Here is a 27673-nt window from a genome sequence, read left to right on the forward strand (position 1 = left end):
GTGTGTAAGCAAGACTTTAGGAGCCGCTGAAAAGTGCCAAACTGCATACTCTCCCTTTGAACTCATTTCATGGGCTGCTAATGCCATGGAAGCTCCACAATTATTCAAAGGCATAATATTGGAACTATTTTATGGTTGTTATTTTTGCAGGACATCCCTAGCTCCTAATACTTTCCTCTCTGGTTTGCATGGTTGAGTCTGCTGTTTAAATTATGTGCTAGCCAGTCCAAAGTTCCTGGTTTAGCTCTCAAGTTAGAGCTAGTTCATGCCTTTGATTCAAAAGAAACAGAAAAACTGATTGATCATTCACTGTGTGCTTTGAATTAGCTAACTATGCCCCAAAACAATGCCTTTAAAATTATTCAGGGAAATAATCATTTTAATAAATTCAACATTTTCCAAGCTGCCTTCTCAGAAATTGTCTGCCTTGATATAGGGCTCAAGGGAAAGTAGTTTAATTAAAAAGTAAGGTTTTCTGTCAGTCTGCCGAGTCCTCTGCAGACTAAACAGCTGCTGATTTTCTACTCTGAGTGTGACATGGTGATGTTCATTTTCTTATTTATCTCTGTGTATCTCACAAGGGAGCCAAATCTAGCAGGTCGTGTTGGAGCACGTATCCTGCTGCAGGAAATATTTTTGTTAGGTTTGCTTGCAGGACTGAAGGAACTCTGTAAGCAATATATATTTGCTAGCCAACATTCGTAATTCTAGGTCTCTATTTCATTTGAAGATCTTAGGAACATTATACATCATTAGCTACTTTCACATATTTTATTAGCATTTGTTCTTTAACTGCTCAGTAATACTTAGTGGCAGGAAATTATTGCAAGCATAGTAATAACCTTTTTAATTTTATGTGCAGACCTAGGTCACTCTTTTAGAAATAGGTCCACTTTTTTTTTTAAAGGATATACACAGTAAATTGGGTCAGGGCCTCATAAGGCAAGTTATCTCCTGTTTGTCTCAGTGTAGACCTCACTAATCTAGAGGTGAAATAGCTTCGTGACCCATCTCTCAGACACGAACATGGAATTAGGGCAGTTGGGAGCATCTGGGCCTCTGTATTTCCTGGAAGAGAAGTGTCTGAAGCAAAGTGTGGTGTTTGATCTGCTGCAGCAGCAGGAAAGCTGCAGTTAAAATAGCAAACATTGCAGCCTCAAGTGAGCACTACCCAAAGAATGCAGGCTATGTGTGAAGAAAACGACCCAGAGGTGTTTGTGATTGTTATTGACACCTGTGAAAAAGTAGAGCAGAAAATGACCCAGTTGGGAGCTGTGTCATTATGCTTCACTTGGCTCCTGGAGGATAAAGTTCCTTTTATTAATGTGCTTTTTCCACAGGCTTAATTACATGGTTGCAGGATTAATTTTTCAAATAGTTTATTATAATGTGGTATTCTAAAAAATGCCAAGGCAAATATTTCTTAGGGATACTCATGTAACTCTTGAAGAGACTGTACTGTGCCCTACAGCACTGTAACTAAATGGAACAGCTGTTCCTGTGTGCTGAGTGCATGGTTGTGTGACACCGGATGCACTCCTGAATCCATGGGATACTTCCAAACACGACACTTGAGGCTGACAAAAGCCTTCCATTGGTGCAGGTGGGCGTGGAGCTCCACACATTGATTATAAAACTATACTTTTTTGGTACTGTTCTTAAAATCACACTTTCTTGCTTTTTTTTTCTCTTGAATCTTGCAGATTTCAGAAAGAATAAAAGATTAAGAAGTGTTTGAAATTATTTGCAATAGAGTGTTAATTTGGTAAGGGTTTGATTGCTGGGAGGAAGGAATAACAATATTTTATATTTCTATAGAAGGTGTTTGCGAAAGGCACAGTCAGTAGTTAATTAAGCACATCTTTATGTGCACAAACATTTATCTCCTTGTTACTTATTTTTCTAATCCACCTCAGTGTTTATTGCAGTTTTCAGATAAACATCTATCAGTTCTCCCTCATTTGAGGTGGAGTGCAGACCTGAGTGGGACGTGTTGTGCATCTCAGCAATGGGGGATTCCAACAGAGCAGTGTGGTCAGATATCTCACTAGAATCACAGTTTGTCCAGAAAAATCACACTTTTTAAGCAAGATTTACGTAAACAAAATTGTAGAGTAGGGAAACTTATTGTGGAGCCAGGAGGAAACCCAGATATCACTGCTGCTTTTATGCTGCCCACAGAAGTATCTTTTTATCCTGAGCAATTGGTCCCTTCTTCAGTGGAAGGATGAAGCCTGGTTCATTTGATGTGAGCTTATGGCAACAATGAATTACTTGAAGTGCAAGTGCAGTTTCCCCCTCTTCCAGTTTCAAATCCATGGAACAGGAAGGGTAGCAGTGGATTTATGCTCTTGCTTTGCAGAGCGTGTTGCCCATAAAACTAGATATGAGGAAATAATAAATTTTGGTGTTATGTTAAGGCATGAATACCTCCCTCTGTTCATGATTTCAGTATTGCTTCCTGGAATTTAGTATTTCAGTATGAGTTTAATAGCATGGACTTAACTGAGCTGGAAAAGCATATGCAGTAGTTACTACCTTATTTTTTTTCCCTATCCTTACAGATATTTTACATTTCTAATTATTATTTTGCCTCCCTTTCCCAAAAAACTGCCCTTTCCTCCTTCAAAACATAACCTTCTGCATTCTGTAATTATTTAAACAGTAGCTACAGCCTGTGATAGAAAAACTCGTCAAAGCTGTAAACCTTCCCAGTGAGAGTCACTCAAAAGGTCACCAGCTCTGCACTGTAGGAGGTATTTGCAGGATTCCAGCAGAGAAACTTGTATACAGCTGTTATTGTGGAAGGCTGGATTAAAAAAAACCCAGAGAAACAGCAACCCCTAAAAAAGTTATTGGTAAATCTGACATTGACAGCATGCCGTGGTTCAGTGCTGTGTTTCTGAGAAAACAGCAAATTGAGCAGTGTCCCAGCTGTGGTGCTTATTTTCAGGTGTCCATCCAACTGCCAGGAGAGATCTTTGCTGATAAATTTTCCAAGAACAGCGTGCCTTTGTTTGGATTTCCATCCACATGTAAAGCCTTAAAGATTCAAATTTGATTCATACTGACAGTACTTCAATTTTGTTGACAAACTTTTAGTTAGAACAAGAGGAAAGTCATGCCACAAGCAAATCCACATGTTACATAAAATTCTTGGAAGCCTACTGGTGCCATGTAGTACACGAAGAAGATTCATTAGTGTGGTGGCTGTCAGATACCTCTGACTTGATGGATCCATGGAGCTGAATTAAGTTCTTGAAAGACACGCCTAAGGAAAAAGCAGTGTTACTGTCATTCGTGTGCAAAGCTTTAGAGGTCACTGTAACACCTTGATCGTGGCATTTCTGTCTGTCCTTTGAATCAAAACTTGATACGCATCTGTCCTGAGCAGGGGTTTTGCCTCCTTCAAGGTGGGACTGGATTTGCCATGTGGTCCTGGGGCTTTGATTCTTAGGCACTTTGGGATCTTCCAGGGACTCTGTGCTTACCTCAGGAAGTATAAAACGGCAACCTTAATTTTAAATGAAGGATTATCTATGTTGATTTGCATGTCAGAGAAAAACACACATGGAAGTGTAATAAAAGGCTAGAGAGTAATAAAATTAGAACAGGATAGGAGTGTAAAGGAGTGATTTTGTCAGCAGCAAACTAATGAAGCCTGCTTTCCTAGACGTTTGAGCTTCACGTTTGATTTACTGCTACTGAAAAGGTACAAGATAGAATTGCAGCTTTTCTTCTTGTTGAGCTTTTAGAACACTTTCGTGTGTTCTGTTTGCTGTTCAGTGAGATGTGACCTCTTTGTCACCTCTATGCTTTTTCTGTAGCATCTCTGTATTGTGGAGCTGCATCATTTCATAGCACTTGAGGGAAACAATTCATCTCTTTAAAATGTAGTTGAAGTTAACGAATGGTTTCAGGAACGAATGCATGTGAGTACATCACCACCCAGATGTGTTCTGGACACGACATTGTAAGCTCTGTTCCGTAAGGAATCATGGGATTGCCTAAGCATGCAATTATCACTAAGGTTGGAACGACCTTGAAAATCATTGAGCCCAGCATTAACCCAGCACTTCCAAGCCCATCACTAACCCACATCCCTGAGTGCCATGTTTCCATGTCTTTTGAATACCTCCAGGGATGGTGATGCCACCACTGGCCTGGGCAGCCTGTGCCAGTGCCTGACCCACACTTCTGGTGGGAACATTTTTCCTAACATCCAATCTAAACCTGCCCTGGTGCAACTTGAGGCCGTTTACTTTGCCCTATCACTTTTTACCTTGGAGAAGAGACTGACTGCCATCCCACTACAGCCTCCTCTCAGGGAGAATTAGAGAGCAATGAGGTCTCCCGTGATCCTCCTTTTCTGCAGGCTGAGCCCCCCCAGCTCTGTCAGCTGCTCCTCATCAGACTCGTGCTCCGGACCCTTCCCCAGCTCCACTCCCCTCTCTGGGGAATGTCTTTCTTGCAGTGGGGGACCCAGAACTGGGCACAGTATTTGATGTGTGGCCTCACCAGTGCTGAGTACAGGGGGACGATCACTGCCCTGGTCCTATTGGCCACACCATTGCTGACACAAGCCAAGTGCCACTGGCCTTTTGGGCCACCTGGGCACAGCCGGGTCCTGTTTAGCCACTGTTGACTGGCACCCCCAGGTCCTTTTCTGCTGGGCACTTTCCGGCCACTCTGCCCCAGCTTGGAGCACTGCAGGGTTGTGGTGGCCCAGCACTTGACCTTGCTGAACCTCAGCCAACCAAGTGAAACAGCATTTGGTGATTCCTGATTCACATACAACTGCTGCCTTTTTTTAACTATTGATGACGGTGATGAAATATTAGAGATCCCAGCTTTCCATCTGAAGTCTTCAGTATTCTTGGTGTAGTGAGGGCTGAGGAAGTAGCAAAGGGAGCTGTGAAAGGCCAAATAAGCATGCAGTGTTTTCTAATAACGTCTGAAATTGATTTCAAGTGAGTGAGGCTGTGTAGTTATTAAAGAAGTAACATTAAGGATTATTATTTCTATGAATTTGGTGTTTCATATAAAAGGCAGTAATTTGTAATACAGTTTTATTGATTAAGGATTATAATCACCAAATTTTGCATGTAAATGTAACTGAATGTGAAACATTGTCTTTATCAATTTCCAAACAGTGGATAAATTTGTTGGTTATGTTTCAGAAATTATGAACCATCAGTAGCTTTTTTTCAGGCTATTGCAATTTTTATAGAGAAAATTATATCCTTATTATCCCTGCAGTAGTAACATATGGATCTCTACCAAGGCTTTCAAAATTACAAGAATGTAAACTTCAAAATTAATAGGTGCTTATGGCTAATGCTAGTCTGAATGATTTGAAGAAAAAACGTGTCCAGAGTTTAGTTAAAATATGCATTAAAGTGAAACTCTCAGCAGAGTTCAACTGGAAGCCTGCAGGATGTGCATCCTGGCCTGGGAGAAGAGATATTTTCCCCTCTGCCCTGGAAGTTGCTATAGCATCTCATGAATGTGCTTCTACCTTTGCATGGTGTCACCATCTTATCCTTTTTTTAGCAATTCAGTGCTACTACTGCTTCCATGGTCACAAAATCCTATATCCACCTGCTCCCCAACCCATTCAAATGAAATGAAGAAAAAAGCACAGAATTTTGCTGGGTTGTCTGTTGGGAGAAAAACAATGTCCCGATTTGTACTCTCATCATTTCAGCCTTGCAAAGGAGAAGGGGGGAAGGTGGTGCCAAGGTCCTGCAGCTTCAGTGGTGAGTCTGAGCAGGAGAGAAACTCTGTCTCCTTTTCCTCCAATGAGTTACAAAACCATACTTACCTAAGCTTGGCACAATTCCCATTGGCATCATGTAGGTCTGAGGTTAGCTCAGCTGGGTTGAAATAAAGTCCTGTAGCTCTATTTATTAATGAGAAATAGTATCTGTTACATTTTAAAGACACTATTTGTAATGGTTAGTAATAGTCGTTCCATATATCTGTCAATGGGTGTGTGTCTGGCAGTGGACCTTACTTAATTTTCTGCTTTGTTACAGCTCTTACAACTCTGTTATCATTTCCACTTGCAATACAGCTCTTAAGACACCTTTTAAAAAACATCATGATACTATACATTTTAATTTTCCACAGTGTTAACTAATTTCTTTGGAAACAGCAGTAGAGCCCTTTTTTTGAAAAAAATTCTTATCCAGTTTTTAAAAACATTTGCAGTTGTTTTCATATAAGTAGGTTTCTGTAGCCACATTCTGGAAGTCAGTGTGGGTTTTTTTGGTGTGTGTTTACAAATATCTCACCGTATCCAGGCAGCTGTCATTATTTTATCTTTGGCAAATGGGAATATGGAGACAAAATTAGAGTTATATTCAAAGCTGGAGCATCTCGCATAGGAGCGGGATATAGAGACTTCTAAAATATGTGATGAGAACTAATTGGAACATGTGCTGCTTCTATGATTGCTTTGCATTAGGGCTCTGCCTTTGGAGAGGAAAAAATGATAAATATTTAGATAAGGGCTGAGAGAACTTTTTTCTGCCCAGAGCTATTTCTGTTTTTTAAGAACGGTAGCTTGGATGTCTGCAAATGCTGTATGGTTTGCAATCAAACAGTGGATCAATAAAATAATAAACACAAACCACAGAAGTTAGGATTTCTGTTGATGGATTGTGCATCTCAGGAAACCTTCATTAAGAAACTATGAAGGCCAGTCTTCACAGAACATAACAAACAGTATTTTCCATTAGACTTCCCATGTTTGCACTGGCTTATTTTTTATTCAATTAAAATAACACTGAAATCCACAATATCATTTTAGATGAATGTTTTGTTTTGTTTTGAAGTTACAAGGAAATTAGAATAATTTTTATCAAAGGTTGTGTTTGACAGCAGTGGGATACAAACTCAGTGAACAGTGCCCATGGTTAAAGCTGAACAAGCTGCTTCACTTCAGCCTTCTCTTAATCTCATGCTTTGATCCCTGTGCACAGTTCATTACCATTGTGCAGCCTGCTTTTATGGATGTGCAAAGTGTTAGTCTTTTTCAAAATCTGATTCTCGGGGTAAAGTCCATTGCTTCTTCTGTAGCCCAAATATCTGAGTTCATTGAGGGTGAACAGCGGAGTGATTGGAAAAGAGCACAGCTTTGTCCTGGGAAACTCCATGGCCCTTTCACACCCCTGGAGGGAGGGGGTGCAGCAGGAAAATGTCCAAGCAAATGCTTTTTGGACGTTTTCAGAGCCTCATAATTACCAAAACAACTGTGTGCTGATCCTATAAAGACATTTGTAGGATTGATTGCAATTTTCAAGTGTGGGATTTGTCTGCCTAAATGCCAGTGGATGTAGCTGAGCAAAGCTTCGGCTCCTGTGGTCATGAAGGGAAGCCTGTGTGATGATAGTTGAGGGAATATTCTAAAAATCCTGTGTTTCTACCTCAGTGTACCTAATCCCCACCCTCCCTGCACATGCACCGTTGCCATTTTTTATTTTTCACACATAATAGGAATTATGAGCCTCAGCACTTTTTATAAACTCGCTGTCTGCTCTCTTTTGCAAAAATAAACAATATGTTGTAATAGAGAAAGAGGAGCCAGGCCTGAATTAGAGGTCATAGATTCAGAGTTAATTTAGAATTTGGCACTCGGCTCAGCTATGATTGGCAAGGAGATTTCCAAAAGGCTGCAACTGTAAATTGGAAATAAATGGAAAAGGATTATGTGAGTGGGAGACCGCTTTGAATCTATAATGCATGTCCCGAGACTGACTTGCTCATAAAAGAGCATGTGTTTAATGTGTCATAAAAATATTTAAGTCACATTGGTCTTTGTATAAATATTTCATTTTTAAAGTTGGATTCTGGAATGGTTAAAAATGAGCTCGGTGTGCATCCTTGCTATCAGTATGATGGATAAAAAAAGGAACACCAGAAACTGTGTCTTTTTTCCCTTTCCAGACTCATATTCTTACAAGATTCTTTATGTTGTCTTTTGTGACCAAATCAATTTTTTTTAGTTCTTGCTATATCATCTGTTTTGGTCTATAGTACTCCTCTGAGAGATGCTATGGATCTATTATATTAGGAAACAGTTTGGAGGCAGAGTGAGCTACTGCCAAGAAGGCATTCATGTATGAGAGTGTGAATGTGGGTGGGTGACTGAGATGTCCAAAAGGGACACTCGTCTGTGTTCCTTCAACTACTTCTGTTCCAAAGATGATGTATGTCTGTAAATAAAGCAGGATGTATTTTGAATGTGCCCATGTTCTGCACCATTAGATTTTCCACTGTTGGGAAACTAAACTGCAAGAATCTGCACATCTGCTACCACCTGGCAGCTCAAGTGGCTCAAGGAACAACAGTAGTTAAAAAAAGACCACCTCTGAAGTATTATCTATTTTTCTTTTTGCTATTTTCTTTAAATAAATACAGTCTCTTAATTCAGCTCAAAAATAACTTAGTATAGCATTGCTGTTGGTACCATATGGGATGGCCTCTGGGGCTTTCAGAAACCATTTAGTACTGACAGAGGAAGAGGGAGGTGTGTGCCTGGAGCTGCACTCAGCGCATCCCACTGCACAAGCACCTGCTTAATGGCCCTTTTGGATGCTGCCTGAGTCTGTATGTCCCCCCTCTGTAACAGCAGGTGAAATACAAATGAACTTTGTAGGTGTCACTCCAGTGCATAAGACTTAGACCCCCCCAGTTATGATTGCTTTGTGCTGTTCCTCACAGGTGAAATATGTGCTTTTAAAATCCATGGGCAAGAAATGCCCTTCGAGGCTGTTGTGCTGAACAAGACATCTGGAGAAGGTCTGCTTCGAGCAAAGAGCCCGATTGACTGTGAACTGCAGAAGGAATACACATTCATCATCCAGGCCTATGACTGTGGATCGGGACCAGGTGGAACAAACTGGAAGAAATCTCACAAGTAGGTGAAAATGAGGAGAAATATTTTTTTGCTTTGGCATACATTCACTCTACATTATATTATTGTCAGGTAGAAAGCAAATAAGATGAACCATTGTTGCAATATTCTACCCATTTTTTCATTCCTTTTTCCTATTAGAAAATATATTCCTTTTTGTTTGCTTCAGTTAAAGCTTTTGACAGGATCCCTGTTCAACTGGGTAAATGGATCTCAGTTTTGGTTTATATTTTCCATTCTTGCTTTCACGTTGAATACATCCAGGTCATAGAAGCTGGCTTTCAATTGATAGTCACAATTTTTAAATAGGTTTTCTCTCTGTTCATCTCATTTCAAATGGTAAGAAAAGAGGAATCATCCCATTTTTTAGTATATTTATGTCACATGCTGAGTAGTGTCACGTTTGAACAGAGAGTCTCTGACCTCAGCTTTTGGACAGCGAGTCTCAGAGGAACTAAAATCCTCTGAAGAGGAGTCTATTGAAGGTCAGAAGGTGGTACTTTTTACCATGGAGCCAATTCTATGCATAAGCTTAGATGGTACAGTGCCTTTTTTCCCTTTAAATTCATGAAACTAAGCTCCAGACTATTTGTCATTAAAGATGAATTTAACTCGCGTAGATGTGTAAGTGCTCTACAAATTGTTCGTTTTGCTGAGAGCCATTATAAGAAATGATTTATAGTAATCATTCTTCCTTTTGCTCACCCAGGACACATGACAATTAAAGATTTAATTAGGTCTATAATGCATGCTTGAAGTTTTCAGGATATTTAAAAAGAATACAGATTTAGGAGGAAGCCTGCAATAGCAGATAACCATCAAATCACAGAAACAGGTTTTGCTTCACAATACCAAATTTTAGTACGTTCCCCCCTCTCCTGTCAGTAACAATCTGGTAGAAATCCACTTGTGGAAAATTTTAGTTTAATCTTGACTAAATGAAATGTGGCCCACTGCCACCAGACTTTGTCTGGTAGCACACACACACAGAGCCACGCTGTCTGGGGTCCCAACGTTTACTGTGGCTCTGCCATTGCTCTAGAACATCCCTTCTGTGTCCCTCTGTTCCCCTGCCTATCAAATCAAACAGCAAACAAATCCTTCCAACAGCAAGGCCTTTAGAGTTTGCTCACTAAGGGCCTTGATGGGTTGTATGTACAGTGTTGTAACTAATTGAAGGATTAGATAATTATCATCAGCAGAAGGTGAGAGCCTTATGTAATATGGAAGAATGTTTGTAAACTGATCATTTTTAGGTGCATATGTAAGACTACTGTGATTTTTTTTCCTCTCTCTTTGCTTATTTTACCCTGTAATGATATCATTGGCTTTCTGCTGGGGTTCAGTTTTAGGGGCAGATTTTAAAAGGGAGCACTGTGAAACCCTCTCCCTATAAGCCAGGGTAATAGACTTTTACCTAGTGCCACATTAAGATACTAAATTAGGCAAATTAAACATAAAAACTCAGTAATATCTCATTTTAATAGGGGCTTATATAGTCTTCTAGATATGTTTTGTTAGTCTTTTCAAGTGTTTTAAAAAGAAACTGTTAGTGAGGTGTCACGATAAACTAATTTTTCTTTTTGATCTTTTGTGTGCCTATTTTAGGGCAGTGGTCCATATCCAGGTAAAGGATGTCAATGAGTTCTCCCCAGCATTCAAGGAGAGCGTGTACAAGGCCACTGTGACAGAGGGGAAGATCTACGACAGCATCCTGCAGGTGGAAGCCATAGACGAGGACTGCTCCCCCCAGTACAGCCAGATCTGCAATTACGAGATTGTCACAGCAGATGTGCCCTTTGCCATCGACAGGAACGGTGAGTGCTGGCACAGCAGGGCTGTCTGCAGGGGTGTCAGTGCCTGTTGGGACGAGCTGATCACCTGGCTGGAAAGTGAACTCCAGAGAGAAATCCTGTTCTCATCTCTGAGAACGGAGGAATCCTTATACTGAGGAATTCCATCCCTTTTGTCTTAGACTGGGGCAGACAGCGATGCAGTAATTTCCTGTGGAAATTAAGGCACCAGATCAGGTGACATGATTCTTGGTCACTCAGTCCATTCTCCTAATTGTCTCAGATCCTGTTTCCCATCCAAGTGATGGCATTCCCCAATGCAGCATGTATTCCCTAATGCAGGGTTTATTCACTGGATTACAGCTGGTCCCATTCCCCTGAACTTCCTGAAGCAGAGCCTGAATATACAATATTCTGCATATGTGTATTGATAAAACTTTTAGGATCACAGGTCCACAGACCTGCCCACTTGTGGTGCTTCCTGAAGTGGATCCATTATTCTGCAGCATGGAAGAAAATGTGCTTTGGAGAATTAGTAGAATTTTAAAATTTGTTTGTTGTTTTTAGATGTCTTTCTAAGGTATATAATTTATATTTTAGGGAAAATAATAAACCATATTAATTTTTCCATATGCAGTGGTTTTTGACCTTGGTAGCCCTGTATGTCAGCTTCCTGGAACAGCATAGAACATGAAACTGAGTTTGGGAATGGTGGCTGAGCTGCATGAAAAGTGTGCGGAAGATCCTTTCTCCCATTCTCTGCTTGCTTCCGACAATACAAAATACTTTCCCCAGAAGAAACACCCTGTGTACATAGCCAGCAGTGCTCTGATTTATCTCCCCTAGCAGAAGCATTTAATCCATGCTGTTTGTAGGAGGAGAGTTCAGTTTGGAAGTTAAATCTGGTTTTTGGCCAAACTGTAAATTGAAAGCATGCATGGAGCTACAGTTTTCTCTGAGCAGTCATTTTCATGTTGGGATGTTTTATAAAATCTCTTTACCCCGTTCAAAAGTTATTCATCTGTATTTGTGCAGCTCTTGCACAATGCACAGGTGAGCATCAGAAGACAATAACCTGTTACATCAATAAATTGTACTGACTTTGGGGAAAAATCCATCTCGTTATCACTCGCTGGGAAGCAAAGGTATGGTATAGGAAGTGCAATCATGAGGAATATGTTTGTGTTTGGGTAAATGAGCAGCTGGCACAGTAATCCTGAGGATTCTTGAGAATCCAGACAACTGCACAAAGGATTTTTTACAGCAAGTGGGCATTTGGAAGTAGATATTTGGAAGCAGTTCTCTAGAAGCTTTTCCTCTCTGTGGGTTTTTATTAACTGTGAGATTTCCCATGTTGTCATAAGAGAAAGTTCTCTACATCTCTGAATCAATTTTTTTCCATAGGTCCACGTGACTTGCCTGTATGGAGGGGTGGGTACTTATAGAATTCACAGGTTATTTCATAATTTCCTGCCAGGTTTGTGGCAGATATAAGCGACAGAGAATACCCTGAAATTGGTGTGATACAGAGGAGTCATTTTTACTGCTTGTGCCTTTTCAGCTCCTATCACACAGAGCAGCTGCCTCAGGAGTGATCGTGTCTTTTTGCAGTCAAAACATGATCAAAAGCATGGGAAATGTCAGGAATCCTTGGTTATATCTTTGTCCTCATGTGCCTGGGATCTGCTTTTCAGCAAAGGCAATGAGAAAATCATTGATTTAAACATGACTTTAAAGCCTGCAGTGAATAATTGGTATAAGGTTGTAATACTTGCAGTTTCTTGGTCATGAATTCAATTAATATTTTTGATCTATTTGTTCACTAAAAGAGCAGTGCTGCCACAACCAACAGTAATTGCAGTCTAATTTGCAATTTTTAAAGATAACGGTAATTGCTTAAACCCACTGGGATTAGAGACAGAGTTAGAATAGATGGCTACACTTTTATTTTGTGACAGAAATATGTTGTTTAGTTCCAACACATTTCACTGCTGAGAATGTCTCTCTGTGGCAGCTGATATAAACTTTCTCTGGTGCAAATTCTTTGGAAACATGCCCATTTTTGTTCCCTATAGGGTGGTTAAAATAGATGTATGAGATGCCTGGGACTGTCTGTTAATACTGTGCTAATGAGGATTTTGTTAACAGGTTTTTTTAGCCATTGTGAAATACAAATCTAGGTTCTTGCGTCTTCTGCAGGTTGTGATTTTTTTATGCTTTTCAGTCACCTACACGTGGAGCTTCATTGCTCAGAAAGAGGATAAGCAGATACCTTAAAATCAAATCTAAATACTGCAGGGGCCCCAAAAGATGGAAGTGGGGGTGAATTGTGAGAAAATACGCCATTGTCTGCCCCAGATGGTGGATTTTTTCATGACCAACATACGAAACTAACCCCAAACATAGGTCTGTAAAAAGATGAAGCTATTCTACCAGCTCTATTTCTTTTGGCAGGTCATTGTCTTGTTAGGTAAAACTTATTTCTTGTCCCTAGATCCATGCATGGAGCATTTTTTGGCCTTGAAAAATTGTATTATGCATTGGGGAACATTTGCAGAAAGGCAGAGAGAGCCCTGCAGGCTGTGTTGGTGTACAGACTGCCTCATCCCCACTCCATGGCAGGCAGGAGTGGGTGGGCACAGGAAGCAGCATCAGCTCAGGTGTATTTCCTACAGGTCCTTGTAATGTAGGCACTTTGGGCAGGTAATATAAAACTTCACAGTTACATTTGGGAGCTCTGGGCCTTGGTATGTAATTTCTTTGTGAATAAAATTACTTTGTGTTCTGAAACTATAGCACTAATAAAATTTACTCTTGTATATGATGAGCCCAACTTGGAGGGTAATGAACTCTTAGTCATAAAATACAGTCAAGTAAAGGCAAAAGACAAATTTATGCTTTGCTGTGCAAAGAACTGTGATTAAATGTATAAGGCAAAATATGTTTTAAAAGTACTATTGCATTCAGATTAGTCTCATTTTCTCCTTAGCAGAGAATCCAAATCAAGTCAGTTACTGTATCAATATTGTGTTGGCTTTTTTGGTGACAGAAAAATTAAACCACAATGCACAGATCTGTTGTAATGCCAGCAAAACCCACTTCTATTGACATATCTTGTGCTGTATTTGTCAGGGATTATGGTCAGATGATCAGAGAGCTCAGGTATAGATACAAATTCTGTCACGGCTCTGACCTACTCTCACCTAAAATGGGGATGACTCTTATTTACCACCCACCTCTGGGGAGCACTTCACAAATACGTGTTCAGACTGGTCAATGTGAAGATGAGATAGGGGCCGGTAGGTTTCATCCTGGATAGGACAGGACCTCACAAGGTCCCCCTTTACAGCACTGAGAGCTGCGGTAGGAGCTGTGCAAACTTCATGTTGCCAGAAAAGTAAAGCCAAACTTTATAGCTGAGCGTCTGCATTTGATATTTATATATTTATTAAGTGACAGATACTTTCCATTATCATTTAAAAATGAATCTTTTTTACAAGAAGAAATTCTAACCCTTCAATGGACTTAGTAACTGTGGAATTTAGGAGGGAATTACCATATAAAATCAGTCAAGTCTTTCCCCATTCTCGTGACTGCTCCAAAGTAAGGTGAAAGAGCCATAAAAGAGGGATGTCTATATCCATCTATCCCTAAAACTGACCTTGAAGAAACAGAGATGTAAATGTCTGTGTCCTCAGGAAGGAGTTTTTATATTCCTGTAGTCACTTATCTGCTTTTTGTTTGAAAATTTGTTATAGCTCTGGGTATTTCCAGGAAAAGGCAGATATTTGGAAGACTGAAAAAAAAATTACGGCCTAATTTTGAACTGCGTAGAAATGTGCTTACTTCTCCCATTAAAATTTTCTCTTTTTAATGTTGTTAGTTACTTTTTTGTCTATGGGTGAGATGTAAACAGAAACTTTCAGACTATCATCTCTAAAAATTTAATTAGTCTGTGTTTATAGTGCTTTCCTTCTGTGTCTACTTTTTAATCGCATTGATTAAATTATAAAACCCAAAGAATCATAAAGTGTCAGAGATAAGAGAAAAAAATTACTAGGAAATCAATAAGCTATTGGGTAACATCTGCAAGTCATCCAAATGACCTTCCAGAATAACACCTAAGAGTTAAAATCTTTGTAGTCCAAATCTGAAATGGCCATAATGAAATGCAGATCTTGGAGGATAGATTTAATGAAATATAAATGTGTTGTAATGATTTATAAATCTTGTAGGACAGTTAATTTGCCACACAAATTCTAGCAATCTGCTAACAAAGATTTGGACAATTTTTGGTTTCTTGAGAATTTTTTTTGCCAATCACAGACTAAAATAATACCAAGGAGAACCAAATAGGGAAATATAAAGATTAATTTAAGACATAATATAATGCAGAAAGGACAGAAGAACTGAGCAGACATAAAATCAGTACTGAAGTATATACAGTGGCAGTTTTTCATGAAATCTCTTAGGCAGCCACTAATCAGGCAACTCAAGATAGTAAAATGGGTGATTAGATTGTTTTGTCAATTACTAACTCAAAACCCAATGAAGTAGTTGGTGTGGTTGTTGCAGTTGCTTGTGGGGAGGAAAGAGCTGTGTCCATGGCAGGCCTGAAAATGCCTGGCAAGATGAGGTACCCTGGAGAGAGAACCCCAGAGGCTGCAGGACACTGTCCTGTTTCCATATTAGCCTTCAGCAGCTCGTTTTGTTTCTCCTTTTGAGACATAAAAATGTCAGAAGGGCTTGTGCTCCTCTGTGCCTGGCTCAGAAAGGGAGGGAGAGAGACTCAGAGTCAACAGTAAATGGGGTATTGGGCCTGACTTATAACTGCAGATGTAAGAGTCTATTTAAGCTACAAATTTTGAGCCTGAAGATGGTGATAAATGCAAAAAGCAGCCTTTCTTCAGGCCTGACCTGGAAAGTTTTGCATCTGTTTCACTTAAACTCCTAAAGTTGGCTTTAATGTAGTAGTAGTAGAAAGAGAAGTGGTGGGCTCTGACAAGATAAGGAGTGTGCAGCAGAGAGACACCTGCTAAAAGTCTTCACTTGTCAAATTAATGGAGCTTTAGTGAAAGACTTCTTTTAAAAAGTTGCATTTGTCTGCTTTCTCCTGTCTCTCACTCATTTAAGCAAAAAGAAAAAAGAAAATGAAATCCAAATGCCCAAACAAAGCCTAGCGTTTTGTGCCTGACAAAACAGACTTTGGCCAGTATCTGTGGGGATCAGTTGACTGCATTTGACTAAATTCTAGGATTTGGGGGCTGCCCATTTCAAATTTAGCACAATCAACTGGATTTTGCTGATCTTTGTTAGAAAGTAGTTATGTGGAGCATTGCTGCAGAGTACGTCTGTTTCTTGAATTCTAGAACAAAAATCCTCATTCAAAGAGATGATAAAACAAACAGCCCTGAGCAAAAGCATGAAATGGATTAAACAGAATGAAGTTTCAGCTTGTGCAAGAAGTAAATTTCAGTGGAAATGGACAGAATTAAAATGCTGAAATTGTTAATAGCAAACCCATACATTTTGCACAGTGCTCTCCTAGTCCTGCAGGAACTGCTCTGAGAAAGATCTTTCCCTTTCCTTCTGAAAGTTCTGATGTCTTTGTTCTTGAAGCAGGTAATTTGTCACCTTTATATGTGTGTCAGGTTCAGCAGATAAACCCTGTTGTTGCTGGGTTTTATTTTCCATGTGATAACTCTGCTGCCGTATCAAATACTGCTAAGCACTGTAATGCAGGAGGTGATTCTGGGGCTTTTCCTATTTATAAAATGTCTCTTATCTAAAGGGTAATAGCTTTTGGGAAAACAGGAAGATACTTAGATTCAGTAGTGGATCTCAGGCACGTGGCTTTTAAAGCAGTGTATCGTGGAAAATATGAAAATGAGGGTACTCATACCTCACATGTCAAGATGTAACTGCTAATTACTTTTACCATTTTACTTTAGAAAGTGTTGTTGAGCAGATGTTTTCTCATATAGCTATGCCCACATTATATCCCTCCCATCTTATATTTGCCTACAGTCTTCTTATTTCTCTGCTGGATTGAAAGAAAATCCTTCCTATTCCTCAGAACTGTCCTGCCTGTGGATGTCTGATGTGCTTTAAAGAGCCCAAAGTCACAAAGCACTTGATGAACCAGGACCCAAATGTTGCAGTCTGTGTATGCTTAGCCAAGAATGAATCTCTGAATGTTTTCTTGTGTTGAATCTCTAGGTAACATCAGGAACACTGAGAAACTGAGCTATGATAAACAGCACCAGTATGAGATAATGGTGACAGCTTTTGACTGTGGGCAGAAACATGCAACAGAAGATGTCTTGGTACGAGTTAATGTCAAACCAGTGTGCAAACCAGGCTGGCAAGGTAAGGTTTAATAGCTTATCTATTTTAATTTTTTATTTAAATCTCTTTTCTTTGGTGTTTTCTCTCTACCTCGCAGTAAGAAAAGTAGGGTGCTTATTGCATGGGTGTGGAAAACTGCTGCTATTTCTTATACCTCATTCCAAGCCTGCTAACAAAGTGGATGATAATCCCACATTTGTTTCCATTTGCCATGTTTCTTCTCTAGGCAGAACAAAGAGCAGACCAGACAAAAAGAAATAAGACAAATTTCAATTCTAGTAAGTTATTTTATGAGTCAGAGTGAACATACTGGAAGGATAAAAAAAATGCTGCTGATTTGCCACTCTCCTACTATTCCCTTAAAGAACACTTTTGAAGCCACCATAGCAAGGTACTTTTGCCATGTGAGCTGGAGTTGTTCAGGTTATCTTGTTCCAGGTTCAGGATTGGCTTTCATGGCATGCAGGAGCCAAGGCACCCTCACTGGGAGTGATAAGCATTTTTAGAGTTGATTCCTGTCTTTATATTGAGACATTTCAGTAGGAATTGATTTTCTAAAAAGGCTGTAAGGATCTACACTCTGTCTGGAATGGAGTAAACCCTAGCTGACAATGTACTGGGAAGATAGATATGCCATTAATTATTAGGAATTAAGATGAAAATTTGGGCTGGATTATATACAAACCAACTGGATGTGACCACATTATGCAGGTGTCATTCAGGACTAACTTGACCTTCATAACTGTAATTTTTAAACATAATGATTGAGAAAGAAAAAAATCAGTTTGGCTGTTGTACTTAAAGGTAAATTTGCAGGTTGGCATTTAGAAGAAAAAAAGGTTTTCTTTGTAAAATGAGAAGCCCTGGTCTAGAGGAGTTTGTAATGAAATGTCTGCAATAGCAGGATTCCATTTCCACAGGCCTCACTTGGAGCAGAGCCACATTTCAGTTTTTTGGGATGTACTAGTACCCAAGTACTTTGAATACCATTTTTGTTAAAAAAAGTACACAATACCTGTGAACTATTTCCACATTTTCTAACTGATCTTACTGTTCAAGTGATTTATTCTATAAAACTAATTATGGTCTCTTTACACTGGAAAAATGTTCTGTTTCCATTTTATGGAGTTATCTCAGATAAATTAAGTACCCCCAAATTAGCTTGGGATTGGTATTAAGATGGGTGCAATTGTTGATTATATTTTTTCATTGCTATAATTTTTTGATTTAGGTATTTTATTGATTGAATAAGTTTTGCAAAGGTGGTAATGGTGTGTTTGTATTTCCCACTATTGTCATAGTTACTTTGTAGTTCAAACTGTTATAGGAGAGATGGTTATTACTGGTCCTATCAGGTGGGTTTAGACACTTGGTAACCAATAAAAGTAATTGAAAAAACCTCACATCAGGTTTGGTTGGGGTTTGAGGGGGTTTTTTATGCTTTGTTCATGTTATTTGTATGTTCCATCTGTCAAACACGTGACTGCTTCACCTCACTGGCACATGCCCAGGTCAAGGAGCACAAAGTGCAAGGGGATGTCTCCTACTCAGGGTTAGAAGGTCTTTAGGCAAATAGCTGGGTAGACAGGGCTTCAGTTCTTAATTGCTAAGTCATTAATTGTAATTTGAAAATGTGCTGCAACACAATACTTCCAGAAATTTATACATTTCTCTTAATGAGACTTTTTTTATGCCTATTTATTTTTAAAGGTGGAGAAATTCATGTAGGTGATGCTGTTTTCCAGTTTGAGCCAGTATCTGTAAAAATAACCTGTTTCTAGGGAAAAAAATAAGATCAAATAAGCAAAACTTTCCAAGAGTATTTCTAGTAGTTAAAGAGGAATTCCGGAGACTAAGAATAGAAGATATTTAGAGTGTTCTTTCTTCCCTGTGTCTGTTGCTCTGTGACCTCCCCACAAAGGGGCAGCCAGCAGGTTTGCTCCATCTTCTTTGAAATAATGCTATATTTGTAAAGATTGGATGACTACAGGAAGTAAAATAATGGGAGGTTTTTGACAGAAGAGAGGAATATTCTGAGTCTTTGGTTATAATAGAGATGTTGCTAAAATACATGATTTTTTTTTCTTGTTCTTCGGTGTTATCTTGAACAAACAAATACTTGGAATTTCAATTTATGGTATTGGCACTTAGTTCCTAAAAGTTAATGGCTTTTGTAATTTGAAATATTGTGCACTTGTTTATGTAACTATCATGAATAGAGATAGTAGTAGTCTAACACAAATTCAGTATTAAAATTTTTAGCGCAGCAAAATTCAGTGTAGATGCCCTTCAAACAACCTCCACTCTGCAGGGCTTGGGACTGGGAAGAACAGGCTTATGTAAAACAATTCAAGATTATTCCTGTTTCTTGAGGCCAGCGGCACGTGACTGACATGTGACAGAGCAAATAAGGCTGCACAAGCCAAGGTGCTTTCCTTTAATCAATATTCCCTTGGGCTGAGAGAATTGAAGACTTCATTAAATCTAGGAGCTGCTTCCCTGCTCTCTGATGATGGACATTAATACACAAGCAGCCAGACCCCCACACAGACATTTTCAGCAAACAAGCCTCCTCTCTATTAAGAGGCTACTTTAGAAACAAACTTGACCCGAGCTGACATCAAACTATTCTGAACAGACCACTCTGGAGTGTTACTTGTGTCCTGAGCAAGCTAAAAATGTAAATCAATGAGCTGAATTAATTCCTAATCAGTTATTTTAATTGGAAATTCTCATTATGGAGTTTTGTCAAATGACTTCTATAGCTGTGCTACAAAATCTCTTCATGCCAGCTGTGTTTTCATGTCCCTGATTTCCAAACAATGGTGTGACCATGTCCTGCTAGGTAGGTAAAGGACTACATTACCAAGAAAAGCTGGATGATGATGGTACTCCTGACATCATTATGGCTCGATCTGCAGTTGAAGATATTTTGATTTTTGGTTTAAAACATTTTAAACACAATTAAGGGGTTTCCATCCTAAGCAAAAACCTGTTATCTTCAACACCTTCCCCAGGTTCTGTCCCTCCCTCCAGGGCTCTGCCTGATTTCAGCTCTGCGGACACAAAGTGCACACTACACTTTTTCCTGGGGATTCATTTGCAGTGTGGTTCATTTCACTGCAGTTGTTTTAATGTCACAAATACTGATTTCTGTAAAGTTGCATCTTCCTTATTCAAAGCAGGGTGGGCAGACTTGTGGCAACACAGTACTAAATATCCATAAAATATTTTCATTAAACAGCATGAGGTGAAATGTCCTGCAATCTAAACCAGGTTTCCTTTAGTTCATTTATGATCTTGTAATCTCCTTTTGTCACATTTCTGCTACTTCCAGGAACAGTTTTCACAAAACTGTTACTGTTCCCCCATAGTGGGATAACAAATGGAAATGAAATATATAATAATGTGCTGAAAGATGCAAGATAGCAGAAAATTGAAAACAATTATTCCTGTACCAGGCTCTCTCGTGAGTGATGTACTGTGTGGGGAGAAAAAGAGTTTAGCCTCAAAAAAGAAAGGGCAGAATCATGAACCCACAAACTTAAAAAATATGTTTTGAGACTGTTAGAGGTCTGCTCAATTTTTGGCAATTAAACCACAAGTGAGGTTGCTCCCTAAAATGTAGTTGATTTCAGACAGAAAATCATTATTAAAAGAAAAAAGCTTCTCTAAAGCAACTGGCTGAATACCCCAGGAAAATTTCAGAGAACTCTGCTCTCCTTAAACCAACAGGGGAGGCTGGCTGTGCTTCTGGGGAGATGAGTGTGGAGCAAAGACAACAGTCCAAAACTCAAAAGTTACTTTGTCTCCCCTCATGAAAGAAGACTTTTTTTCTATGCCAAGTTTCATATGCCCTTGCATAAGCAATGGTGACTAACCTGCAGTTTAACAGACGATTAGGACTCTGAATAGAAAACAGGATTTCACAGCATCCAGCCTCAAGTGTTTTACCAATCTGAAAAGATTTCTTACATTTATCTTCCACGGTCTGTGAACCCATATGCATCCACACCCAACTACCCAAGAAAGAGAATGAGGTTGAAGTTCTTTAAAAATTCATCTTAAAAGAGATAGTCCTGAAAAATTCAATTGCTTTCATATAGTTTTGGCTTAAAAATAGTTCTGAAATACAAGCTTCTCTTTGTTTATTCACCTAATAGAGTATAAAAACATTTAATAAAGGTAGTTAATGTATCAAAGATATTGCATATAATTTCTTTTCTAAGGCGTGTAGGGCTCACTAAGGTGACCTGGGCCCTTGCTACCACCAAAAGGCACATGCCTACCACCTTTTTAAGGTTGAATAGTCATTCAGAGGCTGTGTGCAGTCACATCACCCTGCTCTTCCTGCTGAAATAAAATCCTTCTTTTGTGCAGAGAAGGGCAGGACCTGCTATTTCAGCAGCAGAGTGATCTTACATCGCTTCTGAGTCAACATTCCTCAGAGATGCTGTTTGCAGTAGCTGCTGAGTGCTTCAGAATGGTTTTCATGGGGGCTTTCTACTAAGATCCAATTACTGAGGAAAACCAAAACCATACTGGCTTTCATTCTGCCAGTGCTTTTAACAAGGAGGAATATGAGTACTAAGGCAATTGATTATTTGGAAGAGGGTGGTCAAGTGCAGAAACCTTGCTGATGAGAATAATATTCCCAGTCTTCCGAAGCAATTTTAAAAGGCCAAATCTTTTCTGCACTAAACATAAATCAACTTGTATTTCACTTGTGCATATACCTAGCAGCTCAAAACACCATCCTTGTGTTGTCTTAGCTGTAAGATATTCACCCATATTTTTATAAATGAAATTTATTGTGAAGCAGGGAGTCTTTATGCCAGTCTAGACTTGGCACTGCTGTGCATGCATTAGCCATACATCCTTCAACCAGGGTAATCAGAATGAAATACTTACTTATTCAGCTGTTAACTTGAATGGCACCGTTTTAGTAGAAAACCCACTTTAAATAACCACTCCAGACATTTGAAAATTAACTGAACTCCTGAGCACTATGGAGTTTTGAGCTTAAAATTTACATAAGTCCATATTTGTTTTTGTACTTGTATCAACATTTTTTTTACTTTTCTTTGACTACCAGACATATTCAGAGAAAGCAGTCATGCCTGTTGCAATCTAATTTTTAAGATATGCCCTCAGTAAGTTCTGTGTCTGCATTATAGCTATATACTTCTTCCGTGCGCACTCCAGGTCCTTTCATGTCTCTTTTTACCATGGCCTCTTACTGAAAACACAGTGCTTTATACATTCCAAGACTGCCTTTCTTTTGCCTGGCTGTATCAGACTGGTGGCTCGTGGAAATGCTGTTCTTGTCTTAATGGAAATCAGCTCTTTTTTCCGTTTGTCGTTTTTCACTGATTTCTCAGCAGTTTGCTGAAGTTCCTGAAATTCTATCATTACTGCTAAACACTATTTCTGTAACACCAGTTCTCAAGGTCACCTTATTCTATGCTTAGGCTATCCTCTTTCTAGATTGACTTCTAGTGTGGCACTGCTTTCTTTTCCCTTCACTGGCAGCAGTAACTAACGTGGTCCTGGTCTTGTGCCAAGACTGCAAATGGAAATATCAAATAACACTCCCAAGGCAGACTCACAGGGATCATTACCAGTTAGTTCCCTGTGTACCACGAACTTCACATTTTCAGAGTAACCCATTATTGTCCTCTCTGCAGGCTGTTCTGCTTATCTGTGAGGACTGAAATACTGAAGTCAGTCTTTTCCATTCTTAAGTGATAGAAAACCCCCATTCATTTTAGACTTATGTAACTAGATTCTTATTTCCATAGACCTCTGTGGAAGATAACTCCTTTGTTCATATTTCTGCATTTTCAACGACAAAAATAATCTTTTCTTTTTTGAATTTTCACTGCAAGATCCTCTTGAGCTTTACTGGGGAAATTATAATTTCATTGAGAAGTTTCTTATCTCTGAGATGCAGCTGACAGCATCTTTCCATTAACATTTCCTCTGCCCAAAATTTAAAGCACTACAGGATATCCAGTTAGGTTTGAAGCTTTTCTTTATGATTTTTTTTTTCTTTGCATGTAAAAAGTTCCACATATTCTTAGACCTTGGGCTGAGAAATTGAAGACTTTCCACACGAGTTATGACACGGTCAATTCATTGATTTGGATAACTACTCCATGCAGTGTTTCAGAGTCTGTCTTTTAGAATCTGAGAAGCACTTTGCAGACTCTCCAGTAGAGACATTAGAAGTCTGTGACCAACCCAAACCTGGCAACAAGGTTATTTCCTGAAGGAAAGCAAGTAAAGAGCCAGTTGTAGTAACAGAGCCGGCAGAGCCTTCATCACCCAGGGCCAACCCCTCACCCTGCTGAGGGGAGCAGAGCAGACCCAGAGAAGGGGGCCAGGCTCAGCCAAGATGCCAGATCACCCCTCATGGTGAGGAGGTCCCAGGAAGTGGATCCGTGGATGAGGGTTGGGGTCAGGTCACTGGGCAGGTCCACAGTGATGAGGCTCTGTCAGGCCAGAGCAGCAAGTCACTGGGCTGGCTCCTGGATCAAGGAAACCTGTGGCTGAGCCAGACCAGCACCTGCAGCCCAGCCTGATGGGGCTGAGCTTAAACAGAGCTCCAGGCCCGTGGGGGCAGATGGAGGCCCCAGGTGAAGCTTCTGGAGGTTCATTAGGGCTTATTGGTGCCCTTGGGGCTCTGACACTGTGAGAAATACATTATTGAAATGCAATCTCACAACAAACAGTAGCTTAACTGTGCTGTTGTTTCATGGTTTTAAGATTCTTATATGTTTATTTCAAATAATTAGGCACCATTAGAGCTGGGAACTTTATCACTTGATGGAATATTCAGTGTCAGTAGGTCAGGCACAACAGTTATTCCATTAGGGTTCACCAGCTCCTGTAGCAGCAGCCCTTCCACTGTCCTGTACTGAGCACAAATTTTTGTCTCCTTTTTGTTTGTCTTTTTAAAACTACCAACATGCTGCAGAAGGAAAAGGAGTATATGAATGTTTGTTTATGCTTTGAGATACACACTCCAATCTCTTAGCAAACCATGGTATTGTAGCAGAGCTTTGGACATTAGTTTGAGTTTTCTCTTCGCTGTGGAAACCCTGTAACTGAGTCAGACCTGATTCTCATTTCCTTAACAAGTCACTCATCTTATTTCACATAAAAAAGGCACCAGAGTAACCTTTAGCCAAGTCTCCAGCCTACATAAACAGCACAGGTGTGAGGATGCTGCAGAGGAAACAGAAGAGATACCAATTACACTGCTCTGGGAACCTTCCGTTCCAGCAATTACGTAGGGATGCTGCAGAGGCTCACTAACAGCACCACATAAATTTTATCTTGCATTTAGCTGCCAAGATGCACATCTTCAGTGCAACAGGAGAGAAGTTTTGCATTTCATTGTGTTACGATTATCTTTAATTACATTGCTGTTGTTTTTAACCATGAGATGGAATCAAAGTTTACGGCCACACACATGTAGGAGACATGAATCAGATCATACCTTCTCTGCATGATCTCTTTCAAGGGAAAAAATCAGATTAAATCCTTGTTAGTGTCATCTAGCATTAGAAATTAATTAAAGTATAAAACATGGATCACAAAGACAGTACAGAAACCCTTAAGTTTAGAGATCAAGAAAAGTCTTTACATTATCCTGCTGTTAAAAGGAAAATTTGTTTAGTGCATTGGGATTTACTTTTAAAGGCTCAAACTGTTACTGAAGTTTGATCCATTTTGATCTTGTGATAGTTTGAGGGTCTCAGAAACCAAGATCCAGGTTTACATAGCTGCTTTATAATTGATGAAATCTGAACCACAAGCTTGATATGGTGATATTTGCACTCTAGTGTTGTATTGTAGGGATAACCTAGCTAGGGCTGTCTTGCAATGTCTGGAGTAGCTTTATGCCACAAATGACAAGCAAAAGCCCGTTGAATTATAAAATCCAAACAGAGGCTGCAGGACTAAACAATGCTAGTTTTATCCAGACTTTCCCCTTGGGATTAGTCTTCTACCCTGACAGTGTTTACTTTCCTAAGTTTACAGTGTAACGTGGTGCTGTAGCAGGACTTGTGTCAGGTTTGTGTCAAAGGAGGAGCTATGTTGGTTGGGTTTAGCTAATCTAAGTGCAACCTGCCAGTTCAGGTGGGATTATATATCTAAATAAATATGGAAAATATTTAAATTCAGAGGCTTTTGCAGACTCAGGTTACATAAGACTTTTCCTCTGAGTCACTTCCAGAGGAAATGAAAAAGTGCCATCACATTCCTGAAGGAAGGTGCTGATCTTTTGAGGAAGTCCAATATGGGATGTTATTCTGGGAGAAAGCAAAATAATGATATTCATCCCATTCAAAATTAATTTGAAGACTTGGGTTACTCTCACAATAATTTCTTCACGCTGTGACTACCACTTATTGTTGCTTTTTCCAACTCTGTGCACTTCCCAGTGTTGCTGCCTGTACTGGTGGTGAGATCCAGAGGGTGCTGGCCTCAGCACAGCTCTGGGATGCTGAAGTGCTTGGGGGGCAGGTACTATAGAAATAAGCCAGTTGTTTCTTATCAGAGCTGTCGCTGCCTTTAGGGACTGTTCTGTCATCATAGGATTGTAACCTACTCCAATATTGCCTCACGCCTGCCTGGGAATGCCTCTGGCATGGAGAGGGACATCTTGGTGGAATTCCTAAATCTGCACTAAGTCAGTGAAGGCAGTGGTGGTAGGATGAGGATTGGTCTGTGATGGTGCAGTGGACTAAAGTACAAAAACACTGGTTCAAGTCTAGTTGATGTTTTACAATTTAGGGCTGAGATTAATGTGAGTGATTTAGGGGGGTGCAGGGTTTATGATCTCTGGGTAAAAATTCCCACTTCTGCTAAGCTGAAAGGTAATACTGTGAAACAAAATACCTCTTCCAGTTCTTGTGGCAGAAACAGGGGGCTCCCATTATTCTTCCTAGTGAACAGTGGCATTTTATATGGTGTGGGTTTTGTAGGACATTCCTCGTAGAGCTGGAGGTGAGCGTGCAGCTGCAGATACCTTGTAGTTTGTAATTTAGTCACATCTCTCATCCACTAATGAATATTTTGTATGAGTGCTGGTTCATTTGGTATAACTGAGAAGTGAAAATGTGGCTGAAAGCTGCTGAAATATCAGAAAGTCTTCAGATATATATATATATAAGACTTAATTTTTTCCCCTTTTGGATAGAGGAATATAATGCCTGAACTGGTGAATAAGAGATGATAAACATTAGTAATTCATATGTTACTAGTTTTTATAAAACTATTTTATTTTTACGTGAAGTACTTTGGAAGAATTTGCTGCTGTTGTTCTATTGGAAATGTGTTAACCTCAAATTTCTGCAATGGAGAGGGAACAGAAACCTATTATTGTAATGCTGTCCCATATATGATACTTGAAATTCTAATGGAACTGTTTGAGCTGACAATTGCAGAGAAATATGCAATACTGTAGATCAAATCTAACTTAATATGGAACAAATGGAGTGAATTACCTGAAAATTACAACTGAAATAGCAACTCAGTTATGTGTGCACAGGCAGTCATGTACTCATGGTTGTCTTAGTCACGACGTACAAGTCCTAAAGATTTTAGTAAAAAAAGATGCTAAGCATACTTTCAGAATGTTCCAGAAAGTCTCATCTTCCTCTTGATAACAAAATGCTGCACGATTACCAGTTGGGTTATGTCAGGAAGAAGATCTGAGAATTTTGAAATGCAGACCAGTGATTGTAGCATCTTTGCCAGGATGCTGGACTGATGACTACCTTACACTTCAGAGTGTTCACATTGGATGTTCCGATTTTTTTGTAAATGTTTAATACAGTTTAAGACAGTGGGAGAGAGCACCATTTTTCAAGCTTTCTGAAAATGAGATCTACTGGAAAACACCAAGCTCCTTCACCTACTAAAACCATATTTATATTTGTATCTACTCTTAGTTTTCCTTCCACTGATATTTAGAAAGAATGTCTCTGTCCATTTGCTTCCAGAGATTTTGTTGACTGCTAGGACCTAGAACTTTTCCATTTATGAAGTCTTCTTTTACCTAGAAAGATTTGAACTTGTTAGAGCAATGAGGGGAAGGGCCATAAACATGGCCAGAAGGCTGGAGCATCTCTCATTTAAGATCAGACAGAGAGTTGGGGTTGTTCAGTGTGGAGAAGGTTTCAGGGAGATTTTGCTGAGGCCTTTCTTTAGTGCTTAAAGGGGGCTTATAAGCAAGACAAAAACATTTTACTGAGATCTGTAGTGACAGGACAAGAGGCAACAGCTTTAAGTTGGATTTAGATCAGATATAAGAAAGAATTTTTTTTTTCCTAGAAGGATGCTGAGGCACAGCACAGGTTGCCCAGAGAAGCTGTGGATGCCCCATCCCTCAAGCTGTCTGAGATCAGACTGGATGGGACTTTGAGCAACCTGGTTTAGTGGAAGGTGTCCCTGCCCATGGCAGGGGGATGGACTAAGAGAGCTTTGAGGATCCCTTGCAACTCCAGCCATTCTGTGACTCGATGAAAACACGAGCTGTAAAGACAGCTAAAATACACGTTTGTAATTACTGCTGCTTGTTTGGGTTTTCTCTGAAGCG

General features: G+C 39.6%; 1 protein-coding gene across 1 annotated transcript in view; it reads left to right on the forward strand.

Annotated features, from left to right (window-relative positions):
- CLSTN2 (calsyntenin 2) overlaps window positions 1-27673 on the forward strand; it is a 213684-nt gene that overhangs the window by 121270 nt on the left and 64741 nt on the right. The window contains exons 3-5 of the mRNA XM_048314740.1: window positions 8728-8923; window positions 10529-10737; window positions 16933-17082. Coding sequence (XP_048170697.1) covers window positions 8728-8923; window positions 10529-10737; window positions 16933-17082 — 555 coding nt within the window. The remainder of the gene's footprint in view (window positions 1-8727; window positions 8924-10528; window positions 10738-16932; window positions 17083-27673) is intronic.

Source organism: Corvus hawaiiensis, chromosome 10, assembly GCF_020740725.1.
Source record: "Corvus hawaiiensis isolate bCorHaw1 chromosome 10, bCorHaw1.pri.cur, whole genome shotgun sequence".
In the NCBI taxonomy this organism is placed as follows: domain Eukaryota; kingdom Metazoa; phylum Chordata; class Aves; order Passeriformes; family Corvidae; genus Corvus; species Corvus hawaiiensis.